General features: G+C 42.1%; 1 protein-coding gene across 19 annotated transcripts in view; it reads left to right on the top strand.

The window, feature by feature from the left end:
* MAP2 (microtubule associated protein 2) overlaps positions 1-26,739 on the top strand; it is a 219,263-nt gene that overhangs the window by 182,251 nt on the left and 10,273 nt on the right. For 3 of the 19 annotated variants that reach the window (XM_063162599.1, XM_063162615.1, XM_063162602.1), the window contains exons 7-12: positions 1,616-5,404; positions 5,653-5,859; positions 6,256-6,390; positions 10,536-10,597; positions 16,083-16,236; positions 18,704-19,047. In XM_063162599.1, coding sequence (XP_063018669.1) covers positions 1,616-5,404; positions 5,653-5,859; positions 6,256-6,390; positions 10,536-10,597; positions 16,083-16,236; positions 18,704-19,047 — 4,691 coding nt within the window. Of the gene's footprint in view, positions 1-1,615; positions 5,405-5,652; positions 5,860-6,255; positions 6,391-10,535; positions 10,598-14,515; positions 14,690-16,082; positions 16,237-18,703; positions 19,048-26,739 lie in introns of all 19 variants that reach the window. The other 16 variants (XM_063162609.1, XM_063162612.1, XM_063162610.1 and 13 more) reach the window with 10 other exon arrangements.

Raw genomic sequence — 26,739 nt, forward strand, 5'->3', positions numbered from 1 at the left:
ACTCAGTCATCTTTCATTACATAAGAACTAGGCTTCAGTATTTTTGTTTTAATTATATTTCTGTTCAGCCAGTGGAACAAGGCGCAAAGGCACCTTGTGTGGAGTAGTGATGTACCCACTCCCTGCCTGGCTAAGGAATGCTGCAATTAGGAGGCTTGTGTTCCCAATGGCTCAGCTGAAGAGCACTGAATTCCTTTGGCAGTCAGAATATGCTTGGATGCCATTGGTATTGTTTGCTTGCACTACAGGAAGAGAGACAGGAGGATACATAGAGAAAAGCAGTATCTAGCTATTTAATTTCTGTGAAATGAGCATGACGTCAGCCCAGTGGCCATGCTTTGTACTTCATGGGGATTGCAAGTCAGTCACCACATGTAAAATGATAAAAGAGCAAAATTACTGTAGGTGTAGATTTCTAGTTTAGTTACCTGTTGATGTTGAGTTACCTGTTAGAATGGCAGTTGCTTTTTTGACTCATTATTAGCATATGTAAATATTTAAATAATGAGCAATACTTTTATACTAATTGTTCTAAAAACAGTCAGATTCATCAAAGCAAAATGATGCCTCCATGGACTTCAGATCTGAAGAAATTCAGAGTTGGCCCAATGCTAGTTGTAACAAACTTTAGAAAAAACTCAGAAAAAAAATTTAATAAAACTGTTTTACAGATTAGTGAAGAAAGATATGCCCCATTCTGCAGTCTTTCTCTTAATATTTTCCATTACAGGAAGATTTAAATGAGATAGGACATTAAAAAAAGATTGAGCTATTAATGTATAAGAGAGTGGGTTTTTAAAAAACTTAACTAGGTATTAGCCTCTGAAAATAAAGTGACAGAGTATAAGAGTAGCCTTTTTAGTTTCAAATTAACTTAATTAGTGCCTGATCCAGAGTCACAGAAACATGCCAAATATTATTTGACTTCAGCTACTTCACCTACATCTTTGTAGGTGACTGGCCATTTTGAAGACCAGACCTTCAAGATCTGGGAGTATTAGTAGGTCTGTTGCTGATTTCCACATGCTGGTTTGGTGACAGCAGTGAGATTCTGGTAATTTGACAAGGAGCAAGTGTTATAAGCTGGTACAGTTAAAAAAACCAGCCTCTTCTGAAACTAGAGGCATTACCTCTAGTTTAGGCTGCGTGTGGAAGAAAAATGTGTAAAAATACATAGAAATGTATAACTATGAATGTTTTAACAGCATTCAGCAACACACAAAGGTACCACTGATTCCTTTGAAGTTGCAGACTTCACTAACACAAAAGTAACATAAGCTACAGAGTTCAGCACAGTTTCTAATGAAGTGAGGTTATTTGTGATTTTGCTGTTGTATACAAATCATGAAGACAAAGAATTTACATGAAATCATCTCATTTCAGTGCTCATATTTATACATGTACAACTCACATTTTTCTTAGAAAACCTTATATATTGAAAGGAAACTAGTATTTAACACTTTAAAGCAGATTTCTAGGTGGATGCCTTGCTGCATGCTCACATCTTTCTCCCTTTCCATTCCATCATTCATATTAAAATGTCGTAGACCACGTGACTGCCTGCCTGTAAGTGCTTGAAATAATTTTGCTATAAAACCCAAACAAATTACTTCAGATTTACTTGCAGCCACGAAGATGGAATTCCATGTCCAGGAGGGCACATGCCCTTTTGCAGCAGAACCATTAGACACAAAGCAGCGTGAATCTGGGAAGGACAGTAAGACTGTTGAGCAACCTAAATATGATGCCTTAGTTCCACAGTCAGCAAAAACAGAGGCTACAGATAAAAAGGATTCAGAGAGCAAAGACAAAGTGCTTTCACCTCCATCAGAATGGATGTTGAAAACTGATTCACAGATGAAAGGGGAAGCCAGTTTTGCAGAACCTGCTGCTAAGCCTCCTGCTCCTCAAGAACAAGAGCACTTGTCATCTCAGCTGCCTGAAGTGAGCAGGGCAGAAGAAAGGACTGCAGGTGTGCCCTCATCAACCAACCAAGTTATGGGTATCACATTTCAAGACAACCTCAAAGATATCCAGGGTGGTGCCATCAGCTATGGGGAAAGCTCTCTATTGCTACCAGAACCCAAGGCAGAAGCAGCCAAAAGTGAACTTCCTTCAGGCCCATCTCCTGCTCTCCCACAGGAGCTTTCACTCAAAGACAGTTTCAAAACACATCAGGAACCTACTGACCAACTGTTTGCCAAAGATCTCAGTAAAGATGAACAGATCCACAGAGACAGGACATTATCTCTCCAAGAAGTCTCAGCAGTAACTGTAGATGGATTGAAAACTCCAAGCACTCCAAAAATCCCTCCATGGGGAGAGGAAAAGGACATGACTAAGGATGAGAGTGATGAGGAAGAAAGGTACGACTTCTTTGATAAAGGGGAGGCTCAATTATTAGATGAGGGTAAAATGACCACAAAATCAGAAGTTAAGACACCTTCCCCAGACAAAACAGACTTTCAAAAGGATGGTGAAGCTAAAAAGTCACCTGATACTCTCAAAGCAGAAAAAGAAACGGACCAAAGTGGGCTCTCAGCAGCAGATGTGAAAAAGGAGGTGCAGCAAAGCACACAGGTACCCCCAGCAAAGTTAAGCCATGAACTGAGTAATGAGAAAACAGCAGAGCACCCTGAGACCGCTCAGTTATCCAGAGTAACAGAGAAAGCCCCTGAGGCACCAGGTTTAACCACTGAGAAGACTCCTACTCTAGAAGCTTCTCAAGAGAAAGATGTTAAAAAAGATACTGAGGAGGATAAGACAAGTCTTGCAGCTCCTCATCAAATGAAGGAAGAGGAGGATCAGTCAGGAATGTCGAAGTATTTTGAAACCTCTGCTCTGAAAGAGGAAGCCTTCAAAGCAGATGGTCTGAAACAAAGCAGTGATTACTATGAGCTAAGTGACACTAAAGAGAGTAAATATGAGCCTTATCAGAGAGGTCCTCTAATACCTGAAGATGAAGAGGAGGAGGAAGATGAAGAATTAAATCAGCAACAGAATGTGCATGCTCGTGAAATGGGGTACAGTACCCTGGCTCAGAGCTATACACCAGACACATCTGAAGAACCCAGTTCTCCAACAGAAAGAATGTTCACTATTGACCCCAAAGTCTATGGGGATAAGAGAGAACTTCACAGTAAAAATAAAGATGACCTAACTCTGAGCAGGAGCTTGGGACTTGGGGGGAGATCTGCAATTGAACAGAGAAGTATGTCTATTAACTTGCCCATGTCCTGTCTGGATTCAATAGCCCTAGGATTTAGTTTTGGTCGTGCACACGATCTTTCTCCCCTCGCTTCAGATATTCTAACTAACACTAGTGGAAGTATGGATGAAGGTGATGACTACTTGCCAGCAACCACACCAGCAGTGGAGAAGGCCCCCTGCTTCCCCATTGAAAGTAGAGAGGAAGATGAGCACACAGAAGAAGAAAAAGTGACGGTAGAAGAAAAAGTCCAGCCTGAGACCTTGGCTGAACCATCTTTCCAGGCCAAAGATTACTACAAAAATGGGGCTGTCCTGGCTCCTGACCTGCCTGAAATGTTAGACTTGGCAGGGACAAGATCAAGATTAGCCTCTGTGAGTGCAGATGCTGAGGTGGCACAGAAGAAGCCAGTTCCTTCTGACACTGTTGTGGAAGACAGCAGCACAGCCCTGCCACCTGTGACAAATGAAAACCACGTAATTCTGAAAGCTGAAAGCCAGCTGGAAGACTTGGGCTACTGTGTTTTCAATAAATACACAGTACCACTCCCCTCCCCAGTTCAGGACAGTGAGAATTTAACGAGTGAAACCTGTCCCTTCTACGAAGGCACAGACGAAAAACTGAGACGTGGCCTCGCTCCTGACTTGTCTTTAATAGAAGTGAAGCTGGCAGCTGCTGAAAAATCAAAAGAAGACTTCCTCAGTGAAAGAGATTTAGGTCAGCATGGTGAGTCCACTCTGGTGAGGGGCTTTGAAGAGGAGAAAAAAGAGAAACTGGATACTGTGCTAGAAAAAAGTGAAGATCAAGGTGACTCTAAAGAGGTCTGTCCCATTAAAGGAGCAGAACCAGAGAAGACAAGAGTTGAGGCAGTGTTAGAAAGGAAAGAAGAAAGTGTGGCTAGTAAAGTTCATTTACCTGCTGACACAATGTATGACAGAATTTCTTCTTCAGAGATAGCAATAGAAAAGGATTCTATGTGTTTGTTGTTTGAGAAGGAGAAGACTCTTAGTGTTGTTCATGAGCTAGCTGAGATAGCTGATATAGAAGCTCCAGTTAAACCAGATTACAATGCTATTAAGCATGATATGGAGGTAGCTGCAAGGAGAGCTGACCAAGAATATCAGAGTAAGTTAGACACTAAGATCAGTGAGGTTGTTTCTCTTCCATCAGGGAAGGACAAAACCTCTCTTAACAAAGCAGAGCCTGAACCCAAAGACACTCAGCAGAAAGAAGAGACCATCTTCTCCAGAGAAGCAAAGGATGCAGATGTACTTTCCAAGACTGAGCCTAGTTATGCAAAGGACAGCACCAAACTGTCAGAAATAGAAATTAAAGAAAAAGTAACTAAGCCAGATCTGGTACATCAAGAGGCAGTTGATAAGGAGGAATCTTATGAATCTAGTGGAGAGCATGATCAAGCCCAAGAAAGTTTGAATGGAGAATCTGTGAAACCAGAGGATATCAAAGCAGAACAACCAAAACCTCCCGTGTCTGGGGAAGAGACACCTACACAGTTACCAGCTAAGGGGGCTTCTGTGGAGCCCCTCTTTCCAAAAGCTGAGCCTCTCCGGGAGGAGCCTGCTGAGATTCAGATGGAGAGCATACCACAACTCGTAGAAGGAGCTGAAGAGACTCTTGATAGAGCTGTGAAACCTACAGAAACCCAAAAGCTGCTGCCATGTGAACTGGCAGCTGGAGCCCCAAAAGAGGAAGAATATGAGGAAGAGGAGGTGGAAGCAGGGCAAGAAGCAAAAGAAGAGGATAAACAGCATCTTGTATCAGAAATGCCCCCAGAGTTTGGTGAGCCTGCTGCAGAGGAAATGGGAGCCAAGGGTAGCCCAGAAGCCCTGCCTGAGCTGAAAGGCATTATTGAATCAGTGGTGACAGTGGAGGATGACTTCATCACAGTGGTGCAGACAACAGTTGATGAGGGTGAATCTGCTTCTCACAGCGTGCGCTTCGCCGCCACTCAGCAGGAAGACATTGAAACAGGAGACTCCCAGGCTGAGGAGGAGCTGGATGTTGAAGAAGTGGAGATTGAGCCCAAGGAAGGCTCCCGAGAGGCTCCTGCTTCACCCCAGAGAGAAGAAATCCTGCTCACTAACTACAAAACAGAGACGTGTGATGATTACAAAGATGAAACAACAATTGATGACTCCATCATGGACACAGACAGTCTCTGGGCAGACACTCAAGGTGTGCATTATCCTTTCTGTTTTGTCTGTTGAATATTTTTGCTTCCAAATCATAATGATTGAAAAGCAAAATTATTACAGTTATAATAGTAATCTCAGCATGTTTCAGAGAAATGGTAAAAATAGTTTGCTTTTTTAAAATTAATCATCTGCTCTGTCTTCAACTATTTTTTCCCTGCTCCTCTGAAGTATTGTTAACATTTGTTACTAATCTTTTGTTTGTTGTTGTAATTTGCTCTGATCCTACAGATGATGATAGGAGCATCATGACTGAACAGTTAGAGACTGTTCCTAAAGAGGAGAAAGCAGAGAGAGAATTGCGAAGATCATCTCTTGATAAGCATAAAAAAGAGAAACCTTTTAAAACTGGGAGAGGCAGGATTTCTACTCCTGAAAGGAAAATAGCTAAAAAGGAACCTAGCACACTCTCCAGAGATGAAGTGAGAAGGAAAAAAGGTTCATTTCACACTCCTATTACAATTTTTTTTTAATTTTCTTACTGTTTTACAGTAATCTGGTTACTCTGCTGTAGATTATGTGCACCATGGCGCTATTAACGGTAGTGTTTTATAATGAGATATTGTACAACTATGTGACAAGCCATGTCCAAGGCTCATTGCTCCACTGGTCCTATTTCATTGTAGACATCCCTGTTGATTACTGGGTAATGTTTCTGAGCCAATGCACCAGTGCTCCCCCTCTTGCAGCATAGGATTTGTTCCCCTCAGAAGAAGCAACGCGTTGGGTTGGAGTTGTGGGGCAGTGGGCCTGACGCTTGACTTATTGATCATGTGAAATGGTTTGCTGGGTTTTTTTCTGATTCTGTGTTTCTTGTGTTCTTTTTGTCCATAGCAGTGTATAAGAAAGCTGAACTTGCTAAAAAAACTGAAGTTCAGGGCCACTCTCCCTCCAGGAAAATAATTTTAAAACCTGCTATCAAATATACTAGACCAACTCATCTCTCCTGTGTTAAACGGAAGCAGACAGGTGACTGCGTTCTGTTCAGTTATGCAATGTGGCTGGCAAACATAGACATTTTCTTTTGTAAATCTCATAGCTCTAGCAGCTTCTCTATTTTTTTTTTCTTCCAAGAGTGTCAATCTTCACAAATAGAATTGCTTTTTTAGTGTTTTGTACCATTTTTCTTTTATTCTTTCTTTCTTTCCTGGTATTTGTTTGTTTGTTTGATGGAGGCCATGATCATGTATGCTTGTCATTGCTTGGGCCTCCAAGTGCTGTGATTGTAACTTGGCATCGTGCTTAGAGTGTGGTGTTCTAGGAATCTCTATCATCTTTTAATTTGTGGATGATTTTTTTTTCTTTATTTTTAATTTTTTTTTTTAATTCTCCTTTATTTTTTTTTTTCTGGTGGGAAAATGTTGGCAACTTAAACCATGGTATGCATTTCCATTCTTCTGCTTTTTTACTCTCATGCATAATAAGAAGTGTTTCAGACTTCTATTTTGTTTATTGATGTTATCTGCATTGATAATTCCCAATCTGTCACTGATGTTTATGCTGTGCAGTCAAAATCCACAGGGAGAATCCAGCCACATGCAGCATGGAGCTGAGAGAGAAGAAATCTGGGCTCACACTGCGAAATGCATTCCAAGCAAAAAATCTTAATATTTGGTAGAGGAAGATAAAAGGAAGAAAGAAATGATTCCTGTTACGACTTCATAGGTGTATCATTATTTAGAGGACCAAAATAACTCTTCCAGCATTTTCACATATTATTCATGGTTTCTGTGGGTTCCAGGTGGAAGGATGAACATCTTGACTTTGATTGTGATCTTCAAACTGCTAAAGGAGGCCAGGTTTTCTGTTGTGTAACATGGCCACTGCTGTAGTGTGGTTGCTTGGAACTTGGGATAAGAAGAGAAAAACCAGGCACAGCAATGCAGAAGTGCACAGGCATCTTCTCACAGCTTAGAAATTAACAGGAACATTCATTACCCATCATGTGGTTAAGCAGAGCAATACCAAAAGTGCCTCCAGGCAGTGATTCCCCTGCAGTTTTGCACCAGTCCCTCTTGTTGGGAATGCAGACCAGCCCCAGCAGGGAGGTGTGAGCAGTAAGAGATGGTTTAGAGCGGGTTTGGTCTCATGCCTCTGCTGTATGAAGTGTGGATTGTATCCTGGCTGTGTTCCACTGGGACATCAGAACGATGCCATCCCCTTTGCTCCTGTGACAGAATCTCACCCTTTTACTTCCCCCTCTCAGGAGAAATAAAAGGAAAGGAAAGGCTGCTTCAGTCCCCTCTGTGTTGCACTGATGTCTCCTCCTCAGTTTACACTCTCTGGGCTGTCCTAACTTGCACTCTGAACCAGAACTACCCAAAAGGAAGGAATTTTAAAACGGAGTTAAAACATTTCTCCTTGCTACCTCTTGCTGCTTGCTGAAGCACAGCTTGATAGCTCAGAAGTTACAACCCATAATTCTCATGTTCTTTCAAAAGCCCCAGGGGAATTCACTAAGCTGTGGACATGGGTGGGGGAAAGGCACTGGCTTTGTAGTGTTCTCAACTTCATCTACACATGTACAGCTGTGTGGTCAGAGCTGTCATGCCCTCAGCTACCAGGGCATGACAGCTCTGACCACAGGCTACTCACTCTACCACTGCCTCCTCTGAACTGTTCTGACCCTTAGGAGCACAAAAAGAACTGAGTCATACCAATGGACTTGGATAAAATCTGCCCTGTGCCTGAAACTTGTGCTGCCTTGGCAAACCTCAGAGGTTTTTCTCTCTAACTGCAATGCACAGGGAACCTGATGTCTTAGTCAAAGTGAGAAACATAACGCACAAACTACCTCCCTTACTTAAGTCCTCCCCTATTTAAGTCCTGAGGTAGAAAGCAACCAAAATGATGGGGCCAAACTGATCATAAAACTTTCAGAAATGTGGCTTGAACTTTGAGCTCTAAAGCAGAGGAGTGGAAACCATGCCAAAAAGTGACCAAAAATATTTCTTAGAGTGTTTCAGCGCACTCACTGGTGCTGGAGAAATTACAGTATGCCTTATTTTCTTCTACCCCCCCTATTTATACTTCCTTATGGGACTTGAGGGAAGACCATGAGAAAGGCTGCAGTGGTGTGGGATATTCTAAGAGTGCAGGTGGTCATATGTTATCTTACAAATCCCTGAGCTTGATTGTGTCATGCAGGTCTCTCCAGGATCTGGAATCTAGAGGGACATTGTCTCTCTCCCATTTTCTTTTTAACTGAAATACAGCACCATTTCTTGAAGCCAGTTTTGACTGTCAGTGCATCCTGTTTGGAGTGTTCTTGTTAGTTTTAGTGATGCCTGGATAATGAAGCCCACAAAAGTTCTTGGCAGTGTAGTCCACAGAGCTTTGAGTGTGTTGCAGTCAGTTAAAATCTCCGCACAGCATTTACCATGACTTCAAAATGAAACATGTCCAGTCATAAGATACAGATATCTACCAAAGGAAGTTAATGTCTGCTTTTATGTTTTGCACAATGGCCTGGGAAAAGTACATTTTCCCCTTAATGCCCCTCAATACCTGAAAAAAAATTTCCCACATCACTGGGAAGCACTGGGAGGTACCAGTAACTTACAGAACCATATCCACGAGGCAGGGACTGGTTTTTGAGAGACTTGTCCTTGCCATTTGAAAAAGAAATTGTAAGGCCAACCCTGATGAGACAGTTGGGAAGTCTTTGCCTTGGCTGGTGTAGCTCCATGAGTGAAACCCCCAGCCTGGCCTGGGTTTTGTTGGTGGCTGTGAGATGCTACTTGCAGGTGTGTTATCAGAGGAGTGTCTTTGGAGGCAAGGCCAGGACAATGACCTGGCCATGATATGCTTCTGTTTCTTGTTTTCAGTTCTGGGGTCACCCCCTGAGCTGAAATAGGTTTGTAGGGCCTGTAGAAATCTTGTGTTCAGAGGAGTTGTGGTTGTTACCAGGCACATTGGCACAAGTGACACAGCTTTTCTTCCAGCTCCCAGTGTGACTGGTTAGGGATGAATGCTGAGGGAAGGAGGAAAGAAGCTGTTTGTGGTTATCTAGAAGAGATGGAAACCAGACCCAAACAGTAACAGCTACGGTAAATCTGACATGGGAAGGCTCTGCTGTACTCGGCTCTTAAAAATTCAGAAGAACTGAAGTAGGCAGTTATATATTCTTTTCCTCCTCACAAGTTCTCTCTCCTACACCTTGCACTAGAGTGGGTAGTGTGACAGAAAACCAGGGATAACCTCACCACGCCTGGAGCTGCATAAGAAGTGGGAAAAATTAACCTGACCTTTCCTGTATGAGGAATTAGGGTTGGTTTAAAGTTGGAAAACAGTTGGGTTTATAGCAGAAGGTTGTCATTTGTGGTTGTCGTCCTACTTCTTCTTTTACCAAGGGCATCCTGGCACAGGTGCCAGAAGATTTCATGTTAGTTGTTAAGTGGCACATCACTGCCTAAGCAGCAGCCTTAGGGTGAAGCTGATAACCTGCTTTCCAAAAAGCTGTCCCATTCAAAAACCAGTGTGGATGGATTTCAGGTCCAAGAGAAACATCTTACCTCAAACCATGTTGTATCAAATAAATGAAATACTGAGTTAGCATTCTTGATGTCCCAGATAAACCTTGAATTTCTAAATTCTTGAGACCTTAGTTGACCTTGATATGCCGCCCTTATTGACACAACTTGGATGAAAATTCAACAGTGAATCTCTCTCTATCCATTATGAATGTTGGCTAATATTTTGAAAGTGGTGACTATAGAGACCTCTCTTACAATTTTGATTTATGGATGATTTAAAGAAGCTTGATTTTTAGAGGACAGTCCTGAAAACCAGGCTGTAAGTTTTCTGAGGATTGAACAGAAACTTATATTTGTCAACTATTTCTGGAATTTTTTTCTTTTAGTTTGTAGACTTATAGGTACATGAATACAAAATTTAATTTTGTTCAAAACACGTAGAATACCATTTTACCTCAAGTAAGATGAATGCAGAAAAAATTTAAGGCAAGTAAATGTCTGCATAAAGTTCAGGGTATTTCACAAAGTACTTGCTTTGCACAGTTGTTTCAAGGCATTTAATTGGTCTAACAAGTGTACTGAATGGAAATGCTTATTATTTCTGTCTTTAACTATCAAGTCTTTCTTTGGATTTCTCAGCAGCAGGTGGTGAAACAAACCAGGCTCCTGCTGTATTTAAACAAGCAAAGGAAAAACTCTCAGTGAGTAAAATAATCTTATTGTTCTTTATAATCTCCTTTTGCCCTTATTTCACATCTTTTTGTGTTAATTCAGTAAGTAATTGTGTGTTCCATTTAAAATTTGTTCGCCATTTTCATTATTCATTTAAAAGGATAATTAAAACCACCTTTCCTGAATAACCTTAGAAGTCTAGTCTCAAGTGGTAGATGGTGACAGTTTGCAGACCCACAGGGGGCACACAGACTCCAAACTGCAGGACATGAAGTCTGGGCAGCATTTTGAGCCAGGCCATTCTGTGGGATAAGCTGCATGTCCTGGCCTTTCCTGCAGCACCCAGCTTGCATTGGCACCTCGCTGGACTGCTGGGTGTTGCACAGAATGCAGAAGCCCACCCCAGGACTGATGGGTATCTCCTAGTGTGCCATTCCACAGCCCAGTGTTCTGCAGGAGCCATGCCTGTGTAGGAGTTACTGGCCAGCAGAATTTACATTTACTGCTTTCAGTATGGCCGCTGTCTGCGCTATAATCTGTCAGATTACAACCCTGCCTTGCCTTGCCTTGCCTTGCCTTCTGCTGCTGTACAGCCTTTTCTGCTTCCCGTGTCTGGCTCTCTTAAGCAAAGACTCCCTTGCTCCTTGCTGACCCTGCACTGTTTCTGTCCCAACCCTCCAAAATCCTCAGGAAACAAACCTCCATTCACTCTCCCCTATGCAGTTATTTTAGCCATGACTGTGACACATGCTAATTCACAGCCGCAGCACAACACTTTATCGTTGTTATCACCGAATCATAGAATATGTTGAGCTGGAAGGGACTCATCAGGATCATAAAGTACAACTCCTGGCCCTGAGCAGGACCATCCCCCAGAAATAACAATTACAATTTTCTTTAGAATTTTTCTGAATTCCCTAATATATTTCTTTGTATATTCCATGGGTGATTTATTTCATTTGTTAAACCAGGCTCTCAGTTCTTTGGGGCTGTGTCACATGAAGTGCTACACACTGTTTATGAATTGCAAGAAACTGGTAGTGCTGAGAGCACTTTTGGAGGCTTTGGAGGAACCAGGGTTTTTCAGGTCTGACCCATTCCAGCTCAGAACTGGGAAACTATTAGAGCTTCTTTACAAGTGACTAAGATCTGGGCAGGTTTGTGGGCTGAGTCTGAGCATGTTTTATTACTGTCTTTTCTTGTCAGACCATCAACACTTGCACAAGAGAAGCCAATACTTGCCCATTTTCAGTGTTTATGGAGTGCTCTAGTACAAGCACTGCAAAATCATTCTGTGAAATGATCTTTCTGTATACCTTTCCTATTCCTGCCCCTTATGTTATAGCACACATCAGAAAGCTGTCCCCTGCTTACTTTCTCTCTTTGTTGCCTTGTCTCTGTGGTTGCCACACTCACACACCTCTTGGATATTTTCTCTTCTGTGCCTTGCCTTTGTCTCTGCTTTTCTAAAGATCTCTCTCATTTTTGTTGTTTTGTTTCGTTGTGATTTTCAGCTTTTATGTCTTTCAAGTGCTGCAGTCTTTTCCTCTCCACTGGTAATGTTAGATCATCCAGCCTGGTCAGTTTTGTTATTCATGTTGAGACTGCAGTTTACACAGGACAAGTTCAGGAAAAGCTAAACAGTTCCATCTGCTGGAAGCAGCTGTGTACCTGCAGTTCACAGTGAGGTGATGAAAACCTGTGCCGTGTGTTAGGAACACCTTGAAATAAAATGAGGGTTCTGCATCCCCACTTCAGCAATCCCTGAGTCACATAGATCTTTGTCCTCTGGGCAGCTGACCCTTCCAGCAGCATAAATTAAAACCGAGGTCAGAGGTGAAGTATTGCTACCAGAGACTGAGTTTTCCTGCAGGGATTGAGACTCGGTTTCTTTGCTTGCTCAACCAGCTCTGGGCAGGTTCTGCTGCTATTCCTGATGCTAAAAGTGCCCTGATACCTAAGTAACATGGAGGGACTCCAAACTGTGATAACCAGAGCTGTGCAGTGGCTCAAGGCCATGCCTTTTCCCCATCTTTTCCATTGACAGATGTCAGTGTTGTCCATCTTTAGTATCCACATTAGATACATGTATTCACAGAGGACATGGAGCCATATGAGTGAAAAGTCTTTGCACTGTGACTAGAACCTTAATCTACAAGAGTTTTTCAGTCTCATTATAGTGTAGTTCCTTGCATGCAAGTTGAAAATGGTGAAAACCACAGAATGAAGATTTGGGCCTCAAGCAATGTGTGCTTAGTTCTATCTCTAGTTCAGAAAGCCAGGTGAAAGGTGCTTGCACAATGTCTGCTTCTTGGGGCCACCCAACATAAATATTTCACAGAGTTTCAGCATCAGTAAATACCTTCATGGATTTCTAAACATGATCCAGAGTTTCACAAATGGATGAGACCCATGAACTAAACTATGAAAAACAGCCAAAATCTGGAAAATCTTTGATTTGACAGAAACACATATTCTGTAGTTTCTGTTTAAAATAATTATTCACTGGTTTTCCTCTGTTTGTTCTCACACAGTAAAATAAGTATTAAAAAAGAAAGAGGCATAAATATGCTGCAGAACTCATTATGGGAATATGTTCTTGCTAGTAAAGCACTTCCATCCTAATTTCTTGTCTTGCTGCTTGGTCTGGAGGAGGACATCCAATAGAACTCCTCTCAGCTGTACTGTGGGACTGGAATTGCTTGATACACAGTTCTGTAGCTCTTACTCACATGAGTGATGTCACAGATGTTATTCAGTCTCAGTTTTCCATAGGCTGAGCATAAAGCCTAAGCCAGAGGCCTGTCAGAGCTGGACAGCCCATTCTTATTTTCTAACAAGACAACTTAAAAGCAGCTCATGTACCTTTTCTGAACATTGGGAAAGTCTAGAGGGTTGATTGAGATCAAATGCCAAGTTTAGTGCTCAAGTTCAGTGCAAATCCCAGGAGGACAGGCCCATTGGGATTTGTAAGTAATTTCATGCTAGTATGACTACAGAGAGGATAAGGACTACCTTTGCAACTGCTCTTTGTAATATCAGTTACACCTATAGGAAAAAAAACAGTGTTTCTTAAGCAAGTAGCCTATTCAGTTTCAAGGAGATTCTTTTTTGTAAAGCAGTAGGATGCTCCTAAGTATTAACAAACATTTTCTGTCCTGTTGGTGTTTAATTGTTCTTTAATGGGATGTGGTCATTATTTGGTATCAAACAAGTATTTGTTCACAATAACACACCATATCAGCCTTTCAACTATATATGCTTTCCTCATCCCAGGACTGTATACAAATATAAATTTATTCCATACAAAAATAAAAATACTCCAATACAAAAACAAAAATACTCCATACAAATATAAATTTGTGAATTTTTATGGAGTGACACCAAATGCACAGAGCAGTATCTGGGGTGTGTTAGAGGTTTTGTCTGTACACAGTGGCAAAAGAAAGGAATTACTGTTGTCCTCCTGCTGTTGTGGGAATACTGGTGTAACTTTGCTTCTAAGATTCCCACTGCTTTATTCTTGATTTTAGCCTGGAGGAATGTATTTCAACTTTAAAGGGCTGGGATCCCTTGGTGCTCCTGTAGCTTTGCCCTTGTTTCTAATGCAGCAGTTGTATCAGTTAAATGCCACACCTGGCACCAGGTTTTTTCCTAATAACACAAGATCCAAACAGCATCTGCAGAAAAAGGCAGATTCCTAGAATTGGTAACTCTGTCCAGACCAAGGATTTCAGTCAAACAACACAAAACTGAAACTTCCATGATTGTCAGATCTGCATAGACCATTACCAGACACAGGAAAAGTATTATTCATAGCTTGGCTTTTTTTTTTTTTTTTTTTGTTTTTTTTGTTTTTTTGTTTTGTTTTTTTTTTTGGTCCATGTTGCATGTGTTTTCATTTTGTCCAGCTTCATGTTGTGTTTTGTTTGTTTTCTCATGACTAGACTGCCTCTTTGTCAAAGATTCCTGCCTCAAAGTCTAGAGCAAAGTCATTGCTTCCTCCAAGACCCAGCTCAGCTTGCTCATTAACCACTAAAAGGGCCACATGTCTGGATACAGACAGTTTATTTGTTCGGCCCTCCTCTGCAGGCCCAAGAGACTCAAAATCAGATGCTAAGGTAAGGTAGCAGAGTTGGTGGAGAGAGTCAGAGATGCACAGGTGAACTCCATGAGACACATTATCTACCCACTGAATTTGATTAATTCTCTGTGAAGCTCCTGTCGGATTACTTACTTCCAGTGGCAGGAAAACCGATTAGCGGGCTACAAGATGGATAAAAATGGAGATACTCCACAGGAAATGTAAATGAAGTTATAACTAGAAAGACACATCTTTTTTCTGTTGATCATATGGATGCTACTTCATTAACTGCCAAGAAGTTACAGCCATTTGCAAGTGAGTAGGTGGTAAAGAGCAGCAGGACCAATTTGCCTTCCAAGTTTAAAAAACTGTAATTTTTGACCTGTTAATATTCTTCAAAATGAAGTTCAGCCTCCAGCATAAGAGGGTACAATTGTAATTACCAGCAGCAGGGGATAGAATAGGGCAGAAACCAAATGTCAAGGACTAAATTTAATCCGTGCATAGGACTTTGTGAAGAAGTTGCAGTATAAATTTAAAAAGATGATTGGCAGTCCATTCCAGCTTCTCCATATTTACATTTAACTTGTGTTTCACATGCACATTATGGTGACTTAACTATCCCCATTTAAAAATTGGTTTTGCCATTGACTTTCATTTTTTGTTTAATGTCATATTTGGTGTGTCTTTTACTGATTGGGATCATCATCATTTGTCTTTAGGAAGAATGTCTGCTTATGCTGGTCTGTCTTTGGCTGCACATCCCATAAACTCAAAAATATTCTAACATACATGTCCATTGCCCTAATGGTAAAGGTTTACTTTACTCTGGTAAAGAGAAGGTATGCACTGATTTCAAAAAGTAAGCATTTTATTATAGAAGGAACTAAAACAGCAGGATTTATAATCCAAATTCAGGAATAAAGAAAAAGAAACCAAACAGAAAATACCATCAAAGCCTGTAGCTAAAAATTTATGTCCATAAGAAATTTACAAGTTAGTGTTTGAATATGCAAAAATCACACAACACGTACCAATCTAGTGTCTGGACACCAGTAATGCAGTTACTTTGCAGGTAAATTCATATAGGAATTTCACACTTGAGCTCTAGTGAGTTTACTTTCAATTTGCACTTAAAAACCCCACTTTTTTTCCTTAGTAAGAGCCAGCTGTGGGATCCATCCATATTTAGACCCAAGAATATCCCTAGCTGTCTCGGGATAGTCATCAGAAGAGGTTTGGATGCAGTAAAGAAGCACCAGGGAGCTAAAGGAGAGCATGGAGGGTGACTGATCCCCACAGGTTCCTGTGTCAGGAGCAAACTGGGCCCACAGGATTAGGTTTTCCCCTCTGTGTGTAGGTACAGGAAATCATAGCCTAAAGAGTGAGGTTTGCAAACTAAACCTTCCTTTGTTATTGTGCTGCTGTAGGATGGAGTAAGCAAGAGCCCTGAGAAGCGTTCATCTCTGCCAAGGCCTTCCTCCATCCTCCCTCCTCGGCGAGGTGTTTCAGGAGACAGAGACAGAGAGGAGAACTCCCTGTCCCTCACATCTTCTCTCTCCTCCTCAGTACGACGGACTACCCGTGAGTTGTCTCTTTATTTTGCATATTCACCTTCTCTTGCTTTGGTGGTTGTCTCCATCCTCGTCAGATTTGTCACATTGCACAGCCTCTGACACAGAGGAGTGGTTCTGGGGTGTGCTGTAGTGTAGCCATGATATTTTCTGAAAAATCCTTTCCTTAGGATTTTTTCTCCTGAGAAGCTGGAGGCCTCAGGAACAAAATGTAAACAATGATTATCTGCTGCTGTGGAATGCAACAGGAGGATCTGTGATTGGTCTCATGTGGTTGTTTTTAATTAATGGCCAACCACAGTCCAGCTGTCTGAACTCTCTGTCCAAGTCACAAGCCTTTGTTATTGATTCCATTCCTTTTCTATTCTTAGCCAGCCTTCTGATGAAATCTTTTCTTCTATTCCTTTAGTATAGTTTTAATATAATATATATCATAAAATAATACATCAAGCCTTCTGAAATGTGGAGTCAACATTCTCGTCTCTTCCCTCATCCTGGGACCCCTGTGAACACCGCACGCTGTAGAACTGGTTTGGTTCACATGCCAAGTGCCTGAAAGCAGGGACAGGATGCACCTGCAGTGCCCAGAGCAAGGTCTGCTGCCCAGATTAATTGCTGATATTAGAAAATGCCTTTGCAGGGAGCTCAGAGCTGGGTGAGGTACTTAACACAGAGCATTTACAAATAGCAGCAAGGAATAATGAGTCAAAGCTGAAGCAGACAACCTGAAATATTCTGATGGGTCTTGGAAAAGTGAACCTGATAGTTAGAGTCATTTATTTGCTGCTTCCCAGTAATTATCTCCCTATGCTCTACTCCTAGGGTAAAATTTCTGCTGAGAATTGAGATGTTAAGTAGCAGAGTGACTCACTGGGGGCAGTGAACCAGCTAGGTTCCTTTTATGAGGACCAAAGTTATCAAATCGCAAGCCAAAATAAATTACAGGACAAAGACAATTTAGTAAATAACGCCAGAACTTTTAGCCAGGCCTTAGAACCTACATGTGGCTTCCTGCTTTCCAATAGGAGTTCCTCTGTCTTCTGCCTTTAGAAACCAATCTCAGCCCTTTTTAAGACAGCTTAAGAGAAGTAGATGATTAAATTCTGCAAAAAACGTCATAAGTGATGCACCAAAGGTGAAACAGAGACCCTTTGAAAGCAGAGTGACTTCCAGCTGCCACAGCAGCCAGCCCATTCTCCTGACCAGGAGTGAGAGGGCCATTAAGCATTTGGCAGGTGATGAAGAGCTGAGAAATGAAAAGTAAATACACCAGGCCTGCAAGGAGGTGGGAAAAAATTTCACTTTCTGTCTCAGATGGTATAGTAAGAAGCTTTAGGCTTGGTTTGGAAAGAAAGAAACCTGTTCAGGGAAATGGGAGGTGAGTGGAGTATGCTCAGTCTGCCTAATAAATCATGTGCAAGGAGTGTCTCCTGAACCCCAGGGACAGGAGTGCATTGGGTTTGGGCCACCATCATTGCACAAACAGAATGATAATACTTGAAATAAGAATGTGTTTAGTCCACCTGGATGGTTTTGAGGGGCCCATTGGATTTATAATTCCTGAATATTTGAAGAGTGAAAACATACATGCACCCATTTGGGGTTCCCAGGTTTTGAGAGTTACCTTGATCTTTCTCTCCATAAGTATTCTCAGCAAAATTTAACTTTGGAGATATCTCAGCTTCTCTTTATTTATGTTTGAGAGTTAGGAGCAGAGCTGGCTGCAGAAAACACAGCTAGACTGATCCTTGTGCCCAGTGAAAAGGACTGGCAATGCCATAAATGCTGAATGGAGCTGCTACAAAATGATAGAGTTGGGGTTTTTTTACTTGCATGCAAATGTAAGTAGAATGTGACTTTTTGTCAAGGTTGCCTGTGGTAATGGTTTTCTTTCACAGCACTAATGAAAAATAGCAATTGAATGTGAGGACATCTACCCATCCACACAACAGAGCTATAGCTTGTGCACCAGTTGAATGCTCACCTGGGGTTCATCTGCACTTTACCAGCAGTGGTATGAGAAACAGCTCCAGCCAGGCACTCACAGCTTTTTATTTCAGGAATGTCATTAGAATTTTTACTGCTTTCTAGTTTATTGCCCAGATCCACTGAAATTGGTTGGATCAAGTCCCAGAGGCTGGATTCCAAGGATGTTTCTCGTCCTTTGCCCAAAATGGAAATAAATGTGATGATGTGCCTTGTTTAGGCAGCTTTGCAGGAAGCAGGGGTATTGTGGGAAGCACTCCTGTGGTGCAGAATAGAAAGCTCAACCTCTCATGGCCAGGTAATTCCTGTCAGGTTGATTAGCCAAGTAAGACACAGAGTGACCCATTCCTGCTGCTGTTCCAGCAGCAGCACTGTCACCTGAAGAGCTGTGTCCTGCTTGGCACATAGGGATGCACTTTTGGGAGTACAAAGGGAAGAAGAGCTGTACTTCTGTGCCTCTAAAGCTGTTTGTTTTTTTCTCTTGCATGTAGGATCAGAGCCAATTCGTAGCAGAACGGGAAAAAGTGGAACTTCTACCCCCACTACTCCTGGCTCCACTGCCATCACTCCAGGGACACCACCAAGCTATGCCTCCCGTACCCCAGGCACTCCAGGGACACCCAGTTACTCCAGAACTCCCCACACTCCTGGGACCCCCAAATCTGCAATACTGGTACCTACTGAGAAAAAAGTTGCCATAATTCGCACTCCTCCTAAATCTCCAGCCACTCCAAAGCAGCTACGAGTTATTAATCAGCCTCTACCTGACCTCAAGAATGTCAGGTCCAAAATTGGGTCAACAGATAATATCAAATACCAGCCTAAAGGAGGGCAGGTAAGGATTCCACACTTCATGTTCACCCATATGTTATTTACTCTTTTGTGTGCACCTTTGTGATAGGAGACATCTTGAGTTGCTTTATAAAGCTACTTGTGGTTCTCCAAATCCCTTGCTTGTTTAAGTGATGTTAAATGGCAAAGAAGAGGACAATCTTCAGAACTTAACTGTGCCTGCTGTAAGTCTTCCAGAGAAAAAAAACAGGCTCATATTTTAAACAGTGAGATATCTCTAAGGTGTTGATCTGTTTTCATGGTAAATTACCACATTCAGTACTTGCCAGGATTTGCACAGTAGCCAGTTACTCATAAAGTCCAGGAGATAATGCCTCAGCAAAGGTACTTCTGCCTTTATTTTGACAGGTGTGGTTATTTTGCATGGGAGCTCCACTCCATTTGCCATACCAGGTAGCAGATGTGGGTGTGCAGGGGCTCCAGCAAGACACATTCAGACTGTGCTCCTGGATTAGCATTCCTCTTACAGGCCCAGCTTTGGACTTAGGGCCTGAAACCAGCACCATGGTACCCCGTCTTCCTCCTCCTCTCTGTCACTCTCTCTGGACTCTAGCAATTATACAAGAACCAGGAGGCCACAGCAAATTGTATTTCTTTGTAGACACCATGCCTAGACAGCTGAATGTCCTTAGCAGCTCTAAAGAACTGCTCAGAGTCTTTGAGCAGTGAAGGATGGCACAGGATGGCATTTCACTGCTGTGGGCATTCCAGGGGAAATCTGCACATGACTGAAGCTAAAGCATTTTTTAGTTCCAGTGGTATGTAGCTACTGAGCTGTGGGTTGGGCAAAGAGAAGCTCACTAAAGTTTTCCTTCATGTCTCCTTTATGCCGTAGTTGCTTAGTCTAGACAAGAGGTTTTAGGAAAATTCTTTTCCAGTTTCTGCAGTTGAATTTTAGAGGGTCTGTGAGAGCAGCACATGAAAGCTAATGTCATTTCCTTGTGTCTGCTCAGTTTTTTAATGTCTGGTAGCAATATTACCCTGGCTGAAATGAGCTGTTATCTGCTATTTGCTTTTAGTGATGATACATGAAACAAACAGAAAGCTTCTTGTTAACCTGAACTGGAAGTGCTGATAGCAACAGGAAAAACAGGCAGAGAAAAACCCAGCATATATCTGGGCAAGTTAAGTACACAAACATAACAGGCAAATCACTAAAGGAGTACAGATAGGCAGCCCAAAAGTGTCATTTCGAGACAGACTATGCTTTTACCAGTGGTATATTTGAGCCTGGCACAAGGACTTCTCTTAACTTCGAGCTGTTCTAGAGAAAGCTGCACTCTGAAACTTCCAGAGGCTGGATTGCAAAACTGAAGAAGCTCTTGGGGATGTTTGAATGCTAAATAAATCAAGAGGTGCAGTGCTTCAGCCTGGAATTTTATCAAAAGCTCATCAGACAGCAAACTGATTTTCCTTCAACTCTGACTTGCCAGGCACAGAAACAAAGAAAAGGGGAGAAATCATTCCACCTGATGGGAGTTGTGTGAGTGTGAAAAGAATGCTTTTTGGGGGAGGAACAAGCTAACTTTGCACTGCATTAAGCTCCTCCTAGGAATAGAGAGTTTGAAACATGTCTTAATTGGTATTCTGCACTGGGGAGAAATGAGGGCTGCTCTGCTCTGTGGTGCAGCCAGGAGGTGCTTGTGTGGTTTTCTCTTTCTGGTACAGTATGGTGAAATGGATCATCACTGGCAAAGCTCAGAGGAGACTTGCTCATGGGTATGTCTGCTGGGCTCCAGATGGATTTTCACACTGCATCAGCTGGGGAGGAAATGCTGTGCTTACAAAAGTAACCCATTTGCATCTGTTATTTCTCAGACAGCCCAAGGGAAGCATGGGGAGCTGGGAGAGGGTGTTGGAAATCTGTTTTAGATGCCAAGACTAATTTTTTTCTTGTGTTTTTTTGGTTCATATCTTTGGTTTTCCTTTTGAAATTCTGTCTATGGATGTGGTTGGTACCATATCAGAGTACAGAAGTGCACTAATTGAGTATTTTCATTCCTGGCAAGGCAGAGTATTTAGAATGCTTCATGGACCAGCAACCAAGGATAAAACTAACCTAGATTTCTCTTAATTTTATCTTAAAATGTATACCTAAAATCTCAGCCACAGGCAAGAACTTCAGTGGATGTGAAGCAGCAGAGCATCATCAAAGTGAATGGAGCTGCACAAACTAGAATTACATGCATGAGCTTTAAAATGCCACTAATTATAGTGACAGGCAGGCACCTTGTAAGAAGTAAGATGACAATAGAAAAAAGAAATATCTAAGTCATGCTGAAGAATGAAATGTTCCGTGAAGGTTTTTAGGAAGATTAAGGAAGAACTTCACCATCTTCCTAAATTGTAGAAAACAAAATGCAATTAGTAATGAGTCAGAAAGTTTGATGACACCACTATTCAGTAGATGCTTTCCAAAAACCACAGAAATGTGTGCAAGGAGAATAGGCTTGTTCATTAGGTGATAAAATGGACTGGCACTGGTAAGACATCTCAGAGGTGGGCAGATGAAGAGGCTTGAATGGCTATCTTAGCTTCAAAATCAGTTTGGATTAATGATGAATTGATTTTTTTTTGCCTTGTCTTCTTTTATATATTCTCTGTGTTTTTACACATAAATTTTGTCTTGATTTGAAAAGACAGATGTCTGCTAAGGAAGGTAGGAGCCTCTCTTGAAATGTGAAATGTAAACCCCTTCCCTCCAAATTATTATAATTTTTGAGATTAAGGGGCTCTTGGGCAAAGATATGGCAGTAGGAATAACAGTTCTTTATAAAGAAAAATAAAATTGCAGTAACACAAAACAACATTGAGAGAGTCAGAACAGGCCCGGACCCCCTGTGTGTCAGGGTGGTGGCACAGTCCCATCCCATGGTGGCTCAGCCCTCCTGCAGTGCCAGCTGTGGTTCTGCTGGAGCAGGGATCCTGCACAAGGGGGGAGTTTTCCTCTGAAGCTCCAGGGGTGCTGGAGATGGGCCTGGGCTCCCTCTGGGAATGCAGGGGAGGAGAAAGCTGCTCCTCTGGGAATGCAGGGCAGCAGAAAGCTGCTCCTCTGGGAATGCAGGGGAGCAGAAAGCTGCTCCTCTGGGAATGCAGGGGAGCAGAAAGCTGCTCCTCTGGGAATGCAGGGGAGGAGAAAGCTGCTCCTCTGGGAATGCAGGGGAGCAGAAAGCTGCTCCTCTGGGAATGCAGGGGAGCAGAAAGCTGCTCCTCTGGGAATGCAGGGGGCAAAGGCTGCTGTGGTGTCCCAAGTGTCAGATTGTATCCAGGTAGGAATGCTTGGCTCCTCCCCTGGGCAGAGCATCTCCCAATGGGATGATGGAATTTTATCAGCCATGCAGGGACACTCACTGGCCATGGACAGAAGAGATCTCCTGCAGGGAGGATGGCTGTGGCAGAGATAAAGAGCACTGCCCCACCTGGTTCTGACAGGTGGCCCAATTAACAGAAGATGGCTGCCCCACCTGGTTCCAACAGATGGCCACAGAATGCACACCCCCAGACACATCTTGCATTTCCAACCTAAGACAATTTGTAGCTCTGTATCCTATTATTGTATTTGTAGCTTATCTCCAGTACTTTTCCTGACTCTACCCAATAAACAGAAAGACAAAACACATTCCAAAGGTTCCAAGATGGAGATCTGAGGCTCCTGTCCTATTTTGGTTCTTCCTGGGAACTGAGGTTGAGGCCAGCTCTTCCAGACATATTTTTATAAACAGTTTAGTCCCTATCTAGAGGAGGAGGAATTTGAAATAAGAGTTGGACTGTGGAATTACCTCACCAGTTATGCTTCTAACTGGGGATTCTTGTCATATATGCTAATTTGTAAACCCTATTAAAAATGTATACACATTATGCTGTGTGTACAACTTTGGTGTTTTCCACCTGGTGAATTGTGCCCCTATGGATCCTTACAAAGGTAACCCCTTTTTACCACCCTAACTGTGTCTGGCTCCTGATTTTAGGACCAATGAAAAGGCATCAGGATGGGAGGGGAGATTCCCCCCCAGCACACACCCCAGACCCCCATCATCATGATTTATAACCCTGTCTGCAGAGATCTGTGGGCTTCTGGCATGTTCCCTGCCTCAGTGACAGTGTGCCAGGGTACAGTCAGTACAGACACAGACTGGTCTGGTTGGTGCACCAGAGCTGAGCACCTCCTGCAGAAAGGGAGATCAAAAGTTCTCAGTTAACTTCCCCTCGAGGTGGCATCTTATAGTTCCTCCCCATTCTGCATGTCTTTGCACCACTTTATGAACACTCATGACTGCCCAAAATCTGCAAGTCTGTAAGTTATGTACTGTTGGTGCAATGGCTGCTGAAGAGTGTCTAAAAAGTTGGTAGAGAGCAAGGCTTCACAAAAAGTGCAGTCTGAGCTGTTGCTGGATCCCCTCTCCTTCCAGCACACCATGTGCTTTTTCTCCAGTCCATTGTAACAGCATAGGCGAATGAAAACCATTTAGGCCCAAGTTAAGAGGATGTTCTTGCACAGGTCAGTGATGAACATAAATGAGCTTTTTAGGGCCAAATTTGGTGCCTTCCCCAGCCAGAGGCACCTGAGGCAGCTGTACAGGGAGGTGTGGATTGTCAGGGAGCATGGCTGCTGTTCCATGATGGAGCTGAGAGACTGGGAGGCAATTGTTTCCACACTGTTGGCTTCACTCATTGGAATAAGTCTGTGTATTTGTCAACTCAACGATTCAGAACTGTAAAATAAATTAATCTCTGTCAGTCTGCTCTTGCTTTCTTTGTATGTTCCCAAGTCTGGGCTTTTACAAGACATTTGAACGGATTTGTTCTGCACTGAAAATTAGAAATTAATTCACCGCTTGTTAATTGCAGATCTACAAATGTGAAGAGAAATTAGGAGTTTCAGGTACACCTTCAAAAATCTGTCACAGCTCAAACCTGTAATTTTTAAGTTTATGAAATTTAGAATTTTGGCTGAAAATTGCAGATTGGACAGAAATAACATCTTGCAGCTTCAGTGTTCAGGCTGCATTTGTTTAAAGGAAGGCTTGCCTGAGTACAGTCTGTACAGTTAAGCCTTGAATTATTCTGGATAAAAAGCTAGATGTTCTTCCTGACTCATATTTTAGAAAAATTAAGCAATCACTGCCAGCTTCTAGCAAGTTTCAGAAGGGCTTTTTTGAGGAAAGGTGTTTGGTTGCTAGAACTGAGCAGAGAATTAGGACAGAGTAACATCACTGCAGTACCTAACCCATCTGTAAAATGTGCACCCTGCCTGGGAGGCAAACTGTGAACCACAATCAGGAGGCTCCCAAGCAGTCCCATGGGCTCCAGCCACTAAGAGAACTTCTACCCACTGCAGCAGCCATATGTCTCTCAGTTTTTTGTAGGCAGTGAGCAGCACTGCCCTGATTTCTGCCACTCAGATGCTCAGTCTAGGGCTGGAGGTGCCACTTTCTGGAGGATTCAGTATCTTTCCACCAGCTACAGTTGGCAGCTTAAGCAGCCAGTTCCAATTCTTAGCTGGCTAATGTTAGAAGAGTCAAATCCCAGCTGTGATGGTACCATGTGGTGTTGTTCTCTCATTAATAACTATGGGAAGAAGCTGTATTTTTTTTTTTCTAGAGTAGATTGACATTACCAGGATGTAAATTCCTGAGGAAGTCTGAGTTATCCCAGCAGCAAGCTCAGCAAATGAAGTGTTTCCACCTGAGCTCTTAAGTAGCCTAAACTTTGAGAAATAAAATGAGAAAGGTTGTTGTTTTGGGAATAATGATCAGGGAATACATAATCTGGATCTAATCCATAGTCTGGATTATGGATCTAATCCATAATCTGGATTAGATCTGTTTCATCATATAATAGTGTTCCATTTTGCATGGAAAGGTTAGAAAAAATTGTTTTGGTAGACAGGAAGGGCAAGAAAGAAAATAATAGATGGTTTTAGATTGGAAATTTGGATTTGAACAATAAAATGCTAAGGGAAATATTTGCTGAATGTTGGGAAAGCCAGTTTGCATGAAGAGATGACTGCAAGGTATTTTTGAACTTGAACTGAATAACCTAATTGTCCCCATTATGCTGGAGTAAAGAAATTCTAAAGGTAGTTTAGAAAACTCATTTCTTCTCAAAGACACAGAAACTGATTTGGAAACTGACACCTGATGCTCAACACTAGATATTTGAAGCTAATAGTACTCTTTCCCTGAGTAGGAACTGTTGTGTCAAAAATTTAAGTGTTGAATTCTGAATTTTAGCAAATCTGTTAGTTTGGTTGTTGTTGGGTTGTTGTTGTTGTTAAAGGAAGTACTAAACCAAAGATTTTGTGTTTTAGGTGAATTAATTGCACTCCCATGATTTTTTTTATTTAGTGTGCACCTTCAGTACTTTTTTACAATTATATTGATCAGTTTCCCAGCTTTACTGAGGAGTGTGATTGCAGAACATGCTACAGTTCATCTGACAGGGATCTTGCACTTCCTTGAACTCCCTGTTAAATTCACTGTTGACTACTGACTGTAAACTCTTTGGCATGGAAACTGATTGTTTTATTTTGTACTTGTAGCATAATTATGCAGACCCTCTGAGTATTTGTCCACAGACCTTTCCTCCCCTGATTGGTAGGGACATGCCTTGTTCAGCAAGGCCATCCTGTTAATTACTTTAACACAGTGATGTGAGGGTAGGTATAGAGAAGCTTGTCAACCAGCCTCTCTTGTCCTGTGCAAGGATTCAAGACTTGGCTGATGACAATATTATCTGCTCAGTGTCTGCCTCTCAGTATGTTTTTAAAAGTCAGAAATGACTGTGCCTTGCTCACCCTTTACTAAGAGCAGGGTGAGAATGGGACATTATTTTGCCTATGTCCAGCACAGCCTTTTTTGAATATCACTAGATTCTGGCTGGCAGCCTTGCTGGTGTGTGTGTATCCTCTCATTCCAGGAGTGCAAAGGCTGAACATCATCACAAGCCTTGTCTGTAGGTGTGGCAAATCTGAGGCACAGTCTTTCTCTTCAAGGACTTTACTAGGCCAAATAAATACTCTCTGTCTCACTTTCCTCTCCCTGTAGCCTCTGGCAGGAGCAGGAAGTCTGGTATCATCTGTCCTTGGCAGCAGATAAATTTGGAAGCACTTTGAACTCTCTCTTGATTCTAATCAGTTTTTAAACTTAACCTTGCTTCCTGTGCAAGATCAATCCTTGTCTCACTTAAATACCTGTGTTAACCTAGAGATCAAACACTGAAAGAATGTCTGGTTCCTGGGATATAGCTTAGTCAAAGTGCTGTGGTAAATAGAAGGAAGCTTTCCTTTTTGATAAGCTGTTAGGAGTCTGGAAGCTTTTCCTAGTACTACAGTTCCACAGCATGTTCAAACAGCCAAGTAGAGCCAAGCTAAAGTATTTTTAATGCTTTAGGCAGTATTTGTGGCAGAGCTTCTCAGAGGCCCTAATTGCAAAGCAGGGAGAAGATAAGCCATCATTTCCTTGGAAAAAATATTTAGAGCCTTTAATATCATCAGCATCACAATTTTTGTTCTTCAGATATCTTTTTCAATGTATACAAGTGTAGTATGCCATAGAAGGAAAGCTGTTTATTGACTCTCTGCCCAGATGTTGGTAAGTTAGGGGCTTTTCCTCTTATGAAAAGCAGCTGAACTGAATTATTCTAGGCAGCAATGGAATCTAATTCTTTCTCTTGC

This window comes from Melospiza melodia, chromosome 8, assembly GCF_035770615.1.
Source record: "Melospiza melodia melodia isolate bMelMel2 chromosome 8, bMelMel2.pri, whole genome shotgun sequence".
In the NCBI taxonomy this organism is placed as follows: domain Eukaryota; kingdom Metazoa; phylum Chordata; class Aves; order Passeriformes; family Passerellidae; genus Melospiza; species Melospiza melodia.